Source organism: Chiloscyllium punctatum, chromosome 42 (assembly GCF_047496795.1).
Source record: "Chiloscyllium punctatum isolate Juve2018m chromosome 42, sChiPun1.3, whole genome shotgun sequence".
NCBI classification, from domain to species: Eukaryota; Metazoa; Chordata; class Chondrichthyes; order Orectolobiformes; family Hemiscylliidae; genus Chiloscyllium; species Chiloscyllium punctatum.
Genome location: NC_092780.1, coordinates 45,507,544 through 45,523,963, shown reverse-complemented (window position 1 = coordinate 45,523,963; position 16,420 = coordinate 45,507,544). Strand labels below are relative to the sequence as shown.

Below are 16,420 nucleotides of genomic sequence, written 5' to 3'. Positions count from 1 at the left end.
ATTCAGTGGGGCCAGTAAGGAAGTCACCAGAGGATCAAGCAGTGGGCTCTGGGATCAGGGGCATCTGTGAGAAGATATGGGAATCAGGTGGACTCGGCTGGGCTGGGAGTTGGGGAGGTGGGAGGCAAAGAGCAGAAAGCCTGCAGTGTAGGAGCATAGGCCCAAGATCCAGGGCCTTTCTACCTAGGGCAGGAGGGGAGTGAGGTGAGTGAGAGAGAGAGAGACAGGGAGAAAGACAGGCTAGCAGGAGACAATGATTTAGAGGCGGACAGGGAGCTTGGGGAGATAGGGATGCTGCAAGTCAGCTGAGAAAGAGAAGGTTGACTAAAGAGCTGTGGAAGAGAATGGGCAGCTAGAAAGAAACCTCCCAATAAAAGTCTGCAGAAAGTGTGTTTCGGGTGATGGCTTTTTTGGGTGTCGACACATTTGTTAGGTATCAAAAAACAGTTTACTCACCTGTGCTTGTTTTCCACTGTCAATACTATAGGATCAAGGAAATTAATACTTTTTTTGTGTGTTATGGTTTTAAGGTTAATGCAGTTGTTAATTATTGAGGATATTGATGAATTCTTCCAATTCAGCTTTTGTACAAGTCCAAATACCTCAGGCATCACACATAATGAATGTAATGTAACTATTTGACTGCAATACTTAATGAGAACAGAAAAGCCACTCCTGAAAATCAAAAATGTAGCCATCAAAAGGTGCCATTGAAAAAAGAAAATAACTTTTGCCATGCTCCCAATAGAGTACCTTCAATGCCCTCCAGTTTCCCAGTCTGTTCTCTCTGTATCCCTGTGCCACCATGTGTTTTCATTGTGTAATCAGTGTTGACCAACATGTCCCTTCAGGATATCTCACTGTTCCACATTGTGGCCCCTCATTTTCCTACTTTTGATTAGTTCCTTCATTCTATCTCATTGTTCCTTGCTGCATCCCCCAGCCCTTCAGTATGCCCCTCAATGCATTTTGCTGATCCCTGGTGCATCCCCACAACAACCAACTGCTCCCCACTATGTCCCTTCCGAACCACTGTTTCTCAGTGTGTTCCCTCTGTATATCTCATTGTTTCTCAGAGTGTCCCCTTCTTTATCTAATGATTTCACATTTTGTGTCTCCTCTAAGTCCTAACGTCCAACACTCTTCCTGTTCTCTATCCATCTCACTCTGTTCTAAATGTCACTGTTCCCCAGATTCCGTGGTTCCCCAGTGTGTCCCCTCCATATTCAGTTTCTGCTGTATCCCTTCACTCCATGTACTTCATCTGTGTTTTTCTCTCAATGAATGTTAATTGCTAATATCATTGTTCATTTCCTGATTGATGTTTCTTTTTTTTTTTAAATTATTTCCCAATGCACCTGTTTGGAAATGTTCTTTTCTTTGAAAAACAATGGATCTGGCTGGCCTTACAGCAGCACCCTTGGACCTGTCTTCACAAGAGGTCACAGCAGGTAAGACTGATCTCATGCTCAGTCCCAAATACAGGAGGCTTTTCATTGGGCAATGAGAACAGACAAACATCTCGAAATGTACCGAGAGACAGAAACAGCTGGCTGACACTATCACGCAATGAAAGAATGATTGATTGTCTGAAATTTGTAAATGTAGTGGATATGAGTAATTTAGAGGGTCGCTGTATATTCCTCCATTAGAATCCAGTATGACCCCTCCTTGGGGTCTAAAACTTGTCCTTCTAAAAATAACTTTGTGGGTTGGGTGTGCGAGTGGGGTCCATGTCTAGCCTGGAGTCTCAAATAAAGCAAAGTGCATCTTTTGGGCACTGCTCCAGGCAAACTCAGGGAAGGACTGCGAAGACATGGAAAGAAAACAGTGTTTCTTCTTCATCTTCTTTGAACCCTTCTGTTTACCCAGATAAAAATATTGGAGAAAAGGAAATAGCTGTTTGTCCACAGGGTTCATAAAAGGGTTTGTTGCCTGTCCGATTCACATTGAAAAGGTAGGAAGCTGTGAGACTGGATGTTGGGATTGTGGAGGGAGGAGCAGCAGTTGGCAACATGTGAACTATGACCAGCCAGAGACAGAGGCAGTTTGTTGTGGTTCTGTTCGCCGAGCTGGGAATTTGTGTTGCAGACGTTTTGTCCCCTGTCTCGGTGACATCCTCAGTGCTTGGGAGCCTCCTGTGAAGCGCTTCTGTGATCTTTCCTCCGGCATTTGTAGTGGTTTGAATCTGCCGCTTCCAGTTGTCAGTTCCAGCTGTCCATTGCAGTGGTCAGTATATTGGGTCCAGATCGAAGTGCTTATTGATTGAATCTGTGGATGAGTGCCATGCCTCTAGGAATTTTGCTGAGGCAGTTTGCTGAGGTTCGATAAATGTCTGCTGCAAGATTCGTAATCTACAATTCGAACTAAAATGGTCACCAGTAGCTGACCAGACTCAGCCCTAAGTATCACTGTTGACTTTCCCTTCCAGGCTAGAGCTAAGATTGGCAGTTGGAAATTCAGCTTCAGTCAGCATGGTCGTCCCAATATGTAGCACCATGGTAACTGTATCCTCGGGATTTTAAGTCATGTTCAGAGTGAATCATGCTGCCCGAAGTTGGGATGTCAATCCAGTGTACAAATCTGTCATTCTAAAAAGATAGCCTTACCTATAAATAAATTTTGCAGGCGTCTGAACACAGGATTAATCTTGGGGGATTGGAGGATTGCAAATGTGATGCTGTTGTTTAAGAAAGGACAAAGAATAACCCAAGACACTGCAGATTTGTCACCTAGATATCAGTAATGGGAAAACTGATGGAGGATGTTATACAGATAAGATAAATATAGACTTAGAGAATCTGAGGCAAAGGGGTGACTTTATAGAAGTTTATAAATAATGAGGGGCATAGATAGGGTGAATAGACAAGGTCTTTTCCTTGGGATGGGGGAAGACCAAAACCAGAGGGTATAGGTTTAGGGTGAGAGGGGAAAGATATAAAAGGGACCTAAGGAGCAACTTTTTCATGCAGAGGGTGGTGCATGTATGGAATGAGCTGCCAGAGGAAGTGGTGGAGGCTGGTACAGTTACAGCATTTAAAAGGGCATATGGATAGGAAAGGTTTGGAGGGATATGGGCCAAATGCTGGCAAATGGAACTAGACTTATTTAGGATATTTGGTCAGCATGGATGAGTTGGACCAAAGGGTCTGTTTTCATGCTGTACATCTCCATGACTCTACGGCTTTGTCAAGGGCAGGTCATGTTTGATAAATTTGATTGAGTTCTTTGACGAGGTGACACATTTTTAATGGTGGATGAAGTGGATATTTGGATTTGGCAGTTTGGTTGGCAAATTAGAAATGTTTGGGACTAATAGCTACTTTGCAGGATGGATTAGAAGTTGGAAAAAGGATACGAAATAGAGGGTGGTATAGATGGGCATTTCTCAGATTGGATGTGTGCTGAAAATGGTATTCTCCAGAGACCCTTGGTTTTTCTGATTTATATAAAATGATTTGGAGAAAGGTGTTGAGGACAAAATCTCTAAAAATCTCTAGTAAACTGAGGAGAAGAGTGATTTGTGAAGATGATGCTGAGTCATTTCAGAGGGTGACACGTTCACCAAATGGACAGGTACTGGCAGATGAATTTCAAAGCAGAGAATGTGAGGTCGTGCATTTTGATAGAAGAAACATGGAGAGAAAATACAGGCTCCGTGGTACAACTCTGAGGGAAGGGCAGGAACAGAGACATTTCAGGATTCACGTGTAATTTTCTGAAGGTGGCCAGGAAAGCTGAAACAGTTATTTAAAAAGGGCTTCTTGGATCCTTTGGTTTATAAATAGAAGCAGAGAGTATAGAAGTAAGGAGGTGATGCTACCCCTGTAAAAATCATTGGTTAGACCACACTTGGAGTATTGTATTCAGTATTGTATTCACTTTATTTAAGAAAAGATGTTAAAGTCCTGGAGAAAGTGGAAAAGAGATTACTGCAATGGTGCTAGGAATGAGGGACTTTAGAAACCAGGAAAAAGAGAATTTGAGCTTATGTTCCTTGTGGCACAGAAGATTGAGGTGACCTTATTGAGGCTTTTGAAATTATGAACAGTTTTGACAGGGTAAAGAAGGATATCCTGTTTCCATAAGTTGGTACGTCAGTAACTTGGGGGTCACAATTTCAAGAATGTCAGCAAAAGAGGGAAGATTGAGATGAGGAGAAACGTCTTTTGTCGAAGAGTTGTTAGGATTTGGAATGTGCTGCCTGAGAGAGGTATCGAAAAGAGTTGAATATATATTTGATAGGGATGAATTCAGAGGGCGATGGAGACAGGATTGGAGGATGGGACTAGCTAGGTAGCTTTATTGGGAGCTGGTGCAAGCATGTTAGGTGGAATAGGCTCTTTCTGTCCTGTAAAATTCTGTTTTATAAAATTAACTGCTTCAGATTATTTGTGACAGGAGACATTTATGTTGATGGCCCTGATGAAAGTAACCATTTAGTAAAATGGTGATCAGCCTTCAGGTTTTCCTGATTGAGGGGACTTGCCCACCCCTCCTCAAATTTAGGCATACATAATGTGGAGCCAACATGACCTAATGTTAACCAGCTTGTAATAATTGTTGAGTTTGTCTGCTCAATCCAATCACCCCCAATGTCAATATGTCCCTCAAAGTGAAAGAAGAAAGTCAACCGGCACTAACTAGTTTGTGAGCCTAAACCGCTTCTTCAGGCCTGACCAGAATGACAGCCGAACCAGTATTCCAACTATAACTAATGCAGATTGAACTAAAGGCCTCACTGATACTCCAGACCAAACTATACTGGCTTTGTGCGTGGGAAATCATGTTTCACAACCTTGATTGAGTTTTTTGAAGAAGTAACAAAGAGGATTGATGAGGGCAGAGCGGTAGATGTGATCTATATGGAATTCAGTAAAGCGTTCGACAAGGTTCCCGATGGGAGACTGATTAGCAAGGTTAGATCTCAGAATACGGGGAGAACTCGCCATTTGCATACAGAGGTAGAAGACAGAGGGTGGTAGTAGAGGGTTGTTTTTCAGACTGGAGGCCTGTGACCAGTGGAGTGCCACAAGGATCCACTACTTTTCGTCATTTATATAAATAATTTGGATGTGAGCATAGGAGGTATAGTTAGTAAGTTTGTAGATGACACCAAAATTGGAGGTGTAGTGGACAGCAAAGAAGGTTACCTCAGATTACAACACGATCTTGATCAAATGGGCCAATGGGCTGAGAAGTGGCGGATGGAGTTTAATTTAGATAAATGCAAGGTGCTGCATTTTGGGAAAGCAAATCTTAGCAGGACTTATACACTTAATGGTAAGGTTGCTGAACAAAGAGACCTTGGAATGCAGGTTTATAGCTCCTTGAAAGTGGAGTCATAGGTAGATAGGATAGTGAAGAAGGCGTTTGTATAGTTTCCTTTATCAGTCAGAGTATTGAGTACAGGAGTTGGGAGGTCATATTGCGGCGTACAGGACATTGATTGGTTAGGCCACTGTTGGAATTTTGTGTGCATTTCTGGTCTCCTTCCTATTGGAAAGATATTGTGAAACTTGCAAGGGTCCAGAAAAGGTTTTCGAGGAGAAAGTGAGGACTGCAGATACTGGAGATCAGAGCTGAAAATGTGTTGCTGGAAAAGTGCAGCAGGTCAGGCAGCATCCAAGGAACAGGAGATTAGGCAGCATCCTGAAGAAGGGCTGATGCCCGAAACGTCGATTCTCCTGTTCCTTGGATGCTGCCTGACCTGCTGCGCTTTTCCAGCAACACATTTTCAGTTCAGAAAAGGTTTACAAGGATGTTGCCCGGGTTGGAGGATTTGAGTTATAGGGAGAGGCTGAACAGGCTGGGGCTGTTTTCCCTGAAGCGTCGGAGGCTGAAGGGTGACCTTATAGAGGTTTACAAAATTTTGAGGGGCATGTATAGGATAAATAGACAAAGTCTTTTCCCTGGGGTGAGGGAGTCCAGAACTAGAGGGCATAGGTTTAGGGTGAGAGGGGAAAGATATAAAAGAGACCTATGGGGCAATGTTTTCACACAGGGAGTGGTACGTGTATGGAATGAGCTGCCAGAGGATGTGGTGGAGGCTGGTACAATTGCAACATTTAAGAGGCATTTGGATGGGTATATGAATAGGAAGGGTTTGGAGGGATATGGGCCGGGTGCTGGCAGGTGGGACTAGATTGTGTTGGGATATTTGGTCGGCATGGACGGGTTGGACCGAAGGGTCTGTTTCCATGCTGTACATCTCCATGACTCTATGATAACTACCATATGTCTAATAAATACTCCAGTCTAACCAATAGTTTATACATTTAGTGCCAGTGACAAAATGGATTTAATTGGTGCTACAGGACAGAAGGCACAATCTCCTAGGCTCATGTCAACAAAATGGATTGTACAAATGCTCAAGCATCCACACTGGGCACATTGTTTAAAGGTTATTTATCCTGAATCCCAAACCTACTGCATTGCACTGGATATTTCAGAATTTATCTTCTTTACAGCTGGAAGAAAGATCTTAAGGGCAAAATTTAAAAAAAAGGCTTTCTTTGAACACTTGAATATATCAGAAATAGAAATATTGGAAAAGAGGGAAAAAATGCCCACTTGATTGTCAGGTTTCTGCACTTTGCTGTCTATCCCAATACCCTTTGAGGGGAAGGGAAGCTCAGAGGTGCAGAGGGATCTTGAGATTTTTGTCCACAAATATCTGAAAGTGGCTGGACAGGTTAATAGGGTAGTGAAGAAGGCATTGGGATACTTGCCTTTATCAGTCAAGTCATGGATCATAAGTGCAGGAAGATTGGAGCTGTACAGGACTGTACGCCACAGCTGGAGTACTGAGTGCAGTTCTGGTCTCTGCACTATAGGAAGGATGTGACTGACTGGAGGGGGTGCAGGGGAGATTCATCAGCATGCACTCGAGGGAGTGCAGCAAAGGATTCCCAGGCCATTTCCGGGGATGGCGAGACTGACGTATGAGGAGAGATTGGCTAAGTTAGGATTGTTTTTGCTGGAGTGAGGAGGGATCTGATAGAGATGTATAAAATTCCAACTGGACTAGACTGGTAAGATGCAGAGAGGATGTACCCAATGGTGGGTGTGCCCAGAACCAGGGGTCATAGTCTGAGGATTCGGGGTAGACCATTTAGGATGGAGTTGAGGAGACATTTCTTCACCCAAAGAGGGGTGAGCCTGTCGACTTCATTAGCACAGGAAGTAGTTGATGCTAAAACATTGAATGTATTCAAGAGACAGCTGGATATAGCACTTGAGCGAATAGGATCAGAGCTTATGGGAGAAAGCAGGATTAGGCTGTTGAGTTGGACAATTTGGCCATGATCATGATAAATGGTGGAGCAAACTCAAAGGGCCGAATGGCCTCCTTCTACTCCTATCTCCTATATTTCCATGTTGCCCAGGGTGGAGTATTTCAACAATGAAGAAAAGTTGTTTTCTTTGGAGCAGAGAAGGTGGGGAGGGTGGTACCTGAGAGAGGTGTAGAAGATACGAGGAAGGTGTTGTTAATCAATCTGCTCAGAGATGTTACTTATATACCACTGATGCAGGTGGGGCTTGATCCTGGGCCTTTCAGCTCAGAGGAGGGGAGACCAAAAAGTCACCAAAGATTATGAAGCACATTGACAGGTGAATCGAAAGCAGCTGTACCCATCTTTGAACCATAGATCTTAGAATCCCAACAGTGTGGAAACAGGCCATTTAATCCATCGAGTCCATGCTGAATGTCTGAAGACCATGCTACCCAGACCCTCTCTCCCCCACCCTATCCCTGTAATCCTGTATTTCCTAGGGTTAATCCACATAACCTGCACATCCCTGGACACTATGGGCAATATAGCATGGCCAATCCACCTGAACCTGCACATCCCTGGACACTTTGGGCCAATCCACCTTAACGGGCACATCTCTGGCCAATACACCACAACCTGCACATCCTGGACAGTATAGGCCAATTCACTCTAACCTTCCCATCTCTGGACACTATGGTCCAATCCACCAAAACCTGCGCATCCCTGGACGCTATAGGCCGTAATTCCCTTACTATGGGCCAATCCACCCCTACCTGCACATCCCTGGACACTATGGGTCAATCCACCCTAACCTGCATGTATTTGGAAGAGAAAAACAAGGGAGCACACTTTGAAAATGAAGGACAACAAGTTTTGCTAGGATTTGAGGAAACATTTTTCCATGCAGAAGGTTGCTGGGTTCTGGAATGCACTGGAATTGAGGCGGGCAACCTTTGAAAAGTACATGGTTAAGTACTTGACCTGTCAGGACATTGAGGCCAGATTCTGGAAAGTGGGACTTGTGTAGATTTAGTGTATTTTGGATGATATGGACTCGATGGGCTAAAGGAGCTCCTCTATCATGTATGATTCTATCATTCTAAATCAATTTCAAGAAATTCAATGACTGAGCTCCCACTCTCTCTGCGGAAGAGAATTCAACAGAGTAATGACTGCTGGGAGAAAATACTTTTCATCTCGGTCTTAAACATGAAATCCTTTATTTGTAAACTGTGTCTCCTATTTTTGGTTTCTCCCATAAGGGAAACCATTGGTTTGGATTTTCATCCTGAGGGTGGCAGGAATCAAAAAGATTCCCTTCTCAGCCCAACTCTTCTAGCCGCACCTTTGCAAGAAATTGTCAGGAAGGACAATTGAACTGGGAAGACATATGGACATATGTCTGTTTATTTAAAAAAAGCCCTCCTCGTGCTGTGGAATCTTTTCCAAGTTAAAATAAAAACAGAAAGGCCCTCCAGTCTTCACTGGTTACACACCCTGCTCCCCCTACATATTCCAAATGCCTCACCGAATCTTTAACTTTCCAAATATTGAATGGAAATACTATAATTTGAGTACTTTAGACGGGTCAGTTTTTTCCAATGCGTGCAGGAGGGTTTCCTGACACAGTATGTATGCACACCACCAAGGGACCAGGCCATATTGGATTTGGTACTGGGTAATGAACCTGGCCAGATGTTTGATTTGGAATGAGGTGAGCATTTTGATGATAGTGACCAGCCCTCCGAAGAGTAACCCACCCAGACCCATTTACCTCTGACTAATGCACCTACCACTATGGGCAATAAGCACGGCCAATTCACCTAACCTGCACATCTTTGGATTGTGGGAAGAAACCAGAGAACCCAGAGGAAACCCACGCAGACACTGGGAGAATGTGCAAACTCCACACAGACTGTTGCCTGAGGCAGGGATTGAACCCAGGTTCCTGGCGCTGTGAGGCAGCAGTGCTAACCACATTTACTGTGCTGCCCCATAATTTAGCGATGGAAAGGGATAGGGATATAACATAGGGCATGAGTTATTGCTTGGGGAAAGGCAATTATGATGCGATTAGGCAAGATTTTGGATGCATAGAATGGGGAATGAAACTGAAGGGAATGGGCACAAGTGAAATTTGGAGCTTATTCAAGGAACAACTACTGCGTGTCCTTGATAAGCATGTACCTGTCAGACAAGGAGGAAGTGGTTGAGCAAAGAAGCTGTGGTTTACTAAGGAAGTTGAAACCCTTGTCAAAACGAAAAAGAAGGCTTATGTTAGGATGAAATGTGAAGGCTCAGTTAGAGTACTTGAGAGTTACAAGTTAACCAGGCAAGTTCTAAAAAGGGAGTTAAGAAGAGCCAGGAGGGGACATGAGATGTCATTGGCAGATAGGATCAAGGAAAACCCTAAAGCTTTCTATCAGTGTATCAGGAATAAAAGAATGACTAGAGAAAGATTAGGGCCAATCAAGGATAGTAGTGGGAAGTTGTGCTTGGAGTCCGAGGAGATAGGGGAAGTGGTAAATGAATACTTTTCATCAGTATTCACACTGGAAAAAGATAATATTGTCGAGGAGAATACTGAGATCCAGGCTAATAGACTAGACGGGATTGATGTTCACAAGGAGGAGGTGTTAGAAATCCTGGAAAGTGTGAAAATCGATAAGTCCCCTGGGCTGGATGGGATTTATCCTAGGATTCTCTGGGAAGCCAGGGAGGAGATTCCATGGAAAACAGCCCCAGCCTATTCAGCCTCTCCAAACTCGCCAACCCTGGCAACATCTTTGTAAATCTTTTCTGAAATTTAACAACAGCTTCTGATAGAAGGGAGACTAAAATTGCACATGATATTCCAAAAAGTAGGCAAACCAGTGTCCTGTACAGCTGCAACATGACCTCCCAACTCCTATACTCAGTGCTGTGTCGAATAAAGGAAAGTATACTAAACACCGCCTTCAGTATCCTATCAAGCTGTGACTCGACTTTCAAGGAGCTATGAACCTACATTCCAAGCTTGTGATTGGAGAATGAGACCATTCACAAATTCTGTGTACATGCACAGCATGAATGGTTTAGACTCAATGATGGAGAGGAAGAGAAACAGATACAAATAGAGACATAAAGAAGAGAAAAACAGAGAAAAAAAAAGAGAGGGAGCAAAGACAAAAAGTGAGAGGGAAAGGGAGCAATTAAATAAAATCAGCAGCTTTGATTTAGTTTCCCACTGACACCCCAACATGAACTCAGTGTCATTCAGCAGGTGGAGGGATGCAGGTGGCCCAGGCATTATCATGTCCCACAGGCTGTACACTCAGCTTCCAAAATACACACAACACCATTTTAATTCTTGTCAACACTACATAATAATTAGGTGCCACCTCACTGGCATTGCTGTGATACAGTGTGACTGAATCATAGTGGCCTCCTATTTCAGTATATCTCAGAAAGATGATTTATGTATTCTTCATGAGTGAGTACCAGGGTAAGGGAGGGGCAGTAGAACGGGGCGATCAAAACAAAAATGTTTGTTTTTCTGGTGTAAATCGAGAAATGTGAAAAATGTCTGTCTTTGTCAGTACATAGCAGAGCTACTGAAATGGGTCTGGATTGTAACCCACCGTATGTTCCCAGAGGAACATATTGACCAAGTGCTGGCAAATGGGACTAGATTAGGTTAGAATATCTGGTTGGCATGGATGAGTTGGACTGAAGGGTCTGTTTCTGTGCTGTACATCTCTATGACTCTGTGACCAAGAAAGGAAATTTCAGACAAAGTGCATTCTCCAGGAGGTGTCTGCTGTCATCTGCGCTGACAGAGTCACCGGCTGTGCCACCTTGAAGCCAGTGAGCAGACATCTCCTCACCAGTTCATATATTGTAAACAGACTGACACCCACAGCCAGGTTAATTATCATCTGATGTGTTGGCAGACATTCCCCGGAGGGTATGGCAGAAACTTAAAAGAATCAGCTCAACATTAAGAAATTAACAGTGCTAACAGTCCAGGTTAAGGAAGATTTTTAGATTTAGATTTTTACAGTGTGTAAACTGACCCTTCGGCCTAACAAGTCCACACCGACCCGCAACCCACCCAGACCCATTCCCCTACATTTACCCCTTCACCTAACACTACGGGCAACCTAACCTGCACATCTTTGAACTGTGGGAGGAAACCGGAGCACCCGGAGGAAACCCACACAGACAATGTGCAAACTCCACACAGACAGTCGCCTGAGGCAGGAATTGAACCCGGGTCTCTGGCGCTGTGGGGCAACAGTGCTAACCACTGTGCCACCGTACCGTCCAGATTGTTTTGCTACAGATGAAATCGCACTGGCCTGCTCACTATCCATTAGGACAAAGCCAGTTTACTGTAGGAACGAGCAGAGATTGCTGTGGCTCACACATAAAGCCTCCTCCTCAATGAACGGGAATTCCCAAGTGAACCAAAGGTGATTGAAATTCAGGCCATGTCTGGGCATTTTCACTTCATGTCAGGACTGTGCATGACTTGTCTCTTGTGTTTTTGGGTAATTTTCCAGCAGCTTTCCTCGCCCACAGATTACATTTCATTCATTCAAACCAATGTTCAGCCAAGAGCAGTGAAAAAGTGCCTGCATTGGCCATCAGCTGTCAAAACTGTATTCTTTCTGCAAAGGCATCTGCAATTTGGAAGGCTGCAAAAGTAAGCCCATTGTTTAAGAAAGGAAGGAGACAGGAAATTAGGAACTACAGACCCTCTTAGCTTGACCTCCGAAGGAAGAAAATTATTGGACTCTATTAAAACCATATAATTACGAGAACAGTAGGAAATGATTGTCTGATTACACAAAGTCAGCACAGATTTATGAAGAGGTAATCATGTTTGACAGACCTGATATAATTATTGTGGGATAGTTTTTGAGGATTTTACTTGTACAGTCATCCTCAAAAAACTCTCTCGGGCTGGTCAAACATGATTTCCCTTCATAAATCCATATTCGACAGAGTCAATAAGATAATTATTTTCTAACTTAGAGAGTTGATAATGGGGAACCAGTGGATGTGGTGAATTTGGATTTAGAGGTTTTTGATAAAGTATAAATTTAGGAAGCAAACAGTAGGAATAAAAGGTGTCACTCTCAGGTTGGTAACCAGTGCTTGGCCCAGTTGTTCACAATCTGTGCAGTGATTTGGATTTGGGGGCCAATTATAATATTTGCACATTTACTAATGATACAAAACTAGGTGGGAAGGTGACAGTTGTAAGAATGATGTGAAGAGGCATCAAAAGGATTTGAGAGAGGCTGAGTGAATAGGTAGGAACTTGGCAGATGTGATATACTGTGTATGAAGTGAGAGGTTACAAAGAAACAGTGTATTTCTTAAACAGTGAAAGATTGGGAAGTATCAATGTTGTTGTCAAAAGGGATCTCGGTGTCACGATACATAAGTCACTGTAAGCAGGTGTAGCCAGCAATTCAAAAGGGAAACTGCATGTTAGTCTCTATACAAGAGGGTTTGCGTACAGGAGCAAAAATCATTGTGTCAATTTTATAGAACACTGATCAAGCTGCACCTGGACTATTGTGTATAGTTCTAGTCCTCTTGCCTAAAGGAAGGATAGACTTACTACAGAGGAAACGAAGACAGTGGAGGTTCACCAGACTGGCTCCTGGGATGATGGGATTGTCCAAGAAGAAGAGATGGAGGAGACTGGACCTGAATTCTCTGAAGTTAAGACTGAGAGGTGATCTCATAGAAACTTAGAAAATTCTAATGGGGATCAACAGAGTAGGTGCAGAAAGGATGTTTCACCTTGCTTTGACATCTAGAACCAGGACACACAGTCTCAGAATAAAAGGAAACCACTTAGGACTGAGAAGAGGAGGAAATTCTTCTCTCAAAAGGAGGTGAATCTTTAGAATTCACCAGAGATCAAGGCAAAAGGACATTAGTGAACCAGATGAGTTGACACAAGGATTGGTGGCAGTTTCATGGTCGCCATCACTTGAGGCCAACTTTTAGAATTCATTATTTATTCTTTGAATTCCAGTTCAATCATTTGCCTTGGTGGGATTTAAAACCATATTGCCAAAGTATTATCCTGAGTCTCTGGATTACTGGTCACTAATATTGCCACTATTCCACCATTTCTCCTCAAAATGACATCAGAGCATAATGGGCATAGTGCAGGAATGTGCATTGAGGTAGATGATCAGCCATGATCTAGAATGGGGCAGCAGTCTCAAAGGGCTGAATGGCCTCTTTGCACCTCTACATTCACACTATCACATTCCTCAACTGATGTTCTGTTTGCCATTTTTCAGATCTTCAGATCACATCATTATTTTCATGTGAGACTCATATTGAGGGGAATGGTGTCAGGTGGATGGGTTTCTGGCAGAGAGGTTTGGGAGGAGGAGGTGCTTGGAAGAATGGTGTCCAGGAAAGGGGTGATAGAATGGTGAAGTTTCTGGGGAGACGGTGTCAGACTAGATGTTTGAGGGGTGGGGGAATGTGCAGGAGGATGTCTGAGGACAGCGTTCCTGGGGGACGGATGTTTGTGGTGGGGGCAACAGGAAGAGGCGGAGGGAAGTGATGGAGCAAAGGTAGTGGTAGCAGGTAACTAGCAGGTTTTTGGGGAGGGTATGTCTTGGGATAGAGGTTCTGGTCTGGATAGCCGCTGAGGGGAAGGGGTTGAGTGTCGTGGGAGGGATATCTGGTTGGGTTTCAGTACAAGCATCTGGGTAGATGTCTAAAGATGTCCGGGTGCCTAATTGGAATGTATCTGGGGAGAGAGTGTGGGAAGGGTGTCAGGGGAAGGGCTGTTGAGTGAATGTCCAGGCTGGGATTTTTGCAAGGCGGGAAAGCATTGTTTGCCAAGGTTTAAAATCAGTGAATGTATTGTTTGTTGTCATGACTCAATGTGTTCATTGTATGTGTTTCTTTGTTTATCCATTGACTCCATTCTGTTAATGACCCTTGACCCCACTGTCATTTGATGACAAAGGCTGAAGGGTAAGGGCCCTGGCAGCAGCATTCAGCCTTTGGCCTAGCCTCGAGGTGGAAAATGAGGAACCCGGAGGGAGTGTCCATCAATTTCCTTCTTGTTTCTGGGAAGATGCAATAGTTTCCCAGAGCTGCTGCCAGGAAGAGAATGTACAGCTGGGAAGAGAGTGGAAGGAGCTGGATGGAGTGACAAAGAGGCAGCTCTGTGCACAGCTGTTTTACTTTTAATTTCGGGAGGAGGCTGTACTTCATTAATTCAGCAGCTTTGTTTCTCAGCAGAAATTGGCAACATGTGAGGTCTTTACAGCCTCTCTGTTCTGTTGGGATTCCCGTGTTACTGCTTAGCCTTCCTTGTATCAGAATTCCAACAGATGTGGGGTTTTTTTTCGCTAAATTGCGGCCTTACTTCCCTAATGACAGAAGAAGAGGAGCAAACTGTGGCCTTTGTTGGAGTTCAGCTGAATTACAGGCAACAGAGTGCTGTTGAGAGGATGGGAACCGAGATAGGCCCGAGTGAGCAAACCAGCCTAATTCTTCAGGAACCGCTTGTACCTGTGAGCTCGATATGGCCTGAGGAGGCAGTGACCATTACCCCATCAGTCACAGAACAGGCATTTCTCACTTTGGACAATTCACAAATACCTGACGTTATTCAGGATATGTCCGGGCTGGGAGCAGTAAGCTTTGGATTAGAAGAGAGACAAATTTGTGAGAAAACAAGCCTTCGAGATACTGTTCTAGCAACTTCAGAACAACCCAGAGAGCAGGAGCTGGCTGAGAGTATGGAGGAGGATATGGGGGAACACCTTCCTGAGGCTATCGGAGCTGTAAGTCTGGTGACTGCAGACGGTGCAGGAGAATCAGCTGACATGACCTTGACAGATGGAAGAGTTCCTCAGGCTGAGTTTAAGATTGAAGCTGCTTCAGACTCAAAGTTAATGGAAGGCAGTGTGTGTGTGGAGGGCCTGGGAGATGCAGAATTCAGAGAGCAGGGGGAGGATACCCAGCTTACAGGGGATCATGATACAGCAACGCATCAGGTGGAAGAGGTTGATGATCGTCAGTCACGTCTGGCCATTCAGGAAGCAGACCTGGGACTTGTCCAAACACCAACCCTGGAATCTCAGAGGAGTAAGTGCGAAGAAGATCTGCCTGTGTCAGCAGCGAAAGGTTTGTCCCTTCCTTTCTGTCCTGTCAGCGCCTTCTCTTTCTACCCCACTCTCTCGACATGTGCCTCTTGCTCCTTCTTCCAGCTGCCTGGAGCTACCCAGTCCCTGAGCAGCAACCTTGCGCTCTCACTCTGGCAACAACTGGCCTTGCTGCTGCATGACATCTTACTGCATGTGTCATTTTCACATCCTGTGTCCTTCACCTGTTTCTTCTTTGCTTCTTTCTCAAAGCTACACCCGGAAAGGCATATTTTCTTTCAGGTTATCTTGTGATGCAGCATTTTGTGTCCACTAGCTTGAAAAAGAACTGCTATTCCCTGCATTGATGGCTGGAGCAAACAAAGTCTGGCAGCAGAAAGAACAGAAACAGGGAGTTTGAGTGCACGGGTAGCAGTGCCAGTTCCAAGATATCAAGAGAATGGATTCTGGACTTCACTGAACTAGGGAGTCTGAGACTCAAAAAGACAGAGACCGTGAGATACTGTGTCTGACCAGCTTCCAGTACCAGCTGGTTTCACAGAAAGAAATTGAGTCTCTCCCTTTCTCTGGGGAGGGTTTGTGTAGGGCTCAGGGTCGGTTTGGAGAGGATAGAGGATGCAGCAGGATGAGGAGAGGGCTGGGAATGATAGGCACTCTATCAGGAGGAGATTGTAGCCAAGATGGGATGGGTCAGAGGCTGAAGTTCTGCTGTCAACTAATGATAAGAACTAGTTGAAAACCTGCCTGAGTAAAACACCTCCACAGAAATTGATTGGCATCTGGTTTAAGCTGGGGAGATTGGGTAGCACACTCAAAACAACCCCAAGTACATGCTGCAGCCCATGGAAGAGGGCAGTGCAATATCCTGTCACCCTGCCACAGTGATTGACTGATTGGATATGCACCATGGCCAGTATTAAATGCCAAGTGCCAATATGATTACAGCATCGGCATTTGTCCCAACTCTCAGAAAAGAGGTGTTGGGGACTGTTCCAGTCAACT

General features: G+C 44.3%; 1 protein-coding gene across 10 annotated transcripts in view; it reads left to right on the top strand.

Annotated features, from left to right (window-relative positions):
• LOC140465927 (uncharacterized) overlaps positions 1–16,420 on the top strand; it is a 96,543-nt gene that overhangs the window by 25,275 nt on the left and 54,848 nt on the right. For 8 of the 10 annotated variants that reach the window (XM_072561899.1, XM_072561901.1, XM_072561900.1 and 5 more), the window contains exons 4-5: positions 1,413–1,451; positions 14,691–15,440. In XM_072561899.1, coding sequence (XP_072418000.1) covers positions 1,413–1,451; positions 14,691–15,440 — 789 coding nt within the window. The remainder of the gene's footprint in view (positions 1–1,412; positions 1,452–14,690; positions 15,441–16,420) is intronic. The other 2 variants (XM_072561894.1, XM_072561897.1) reach the window with 2 other exon arrangements.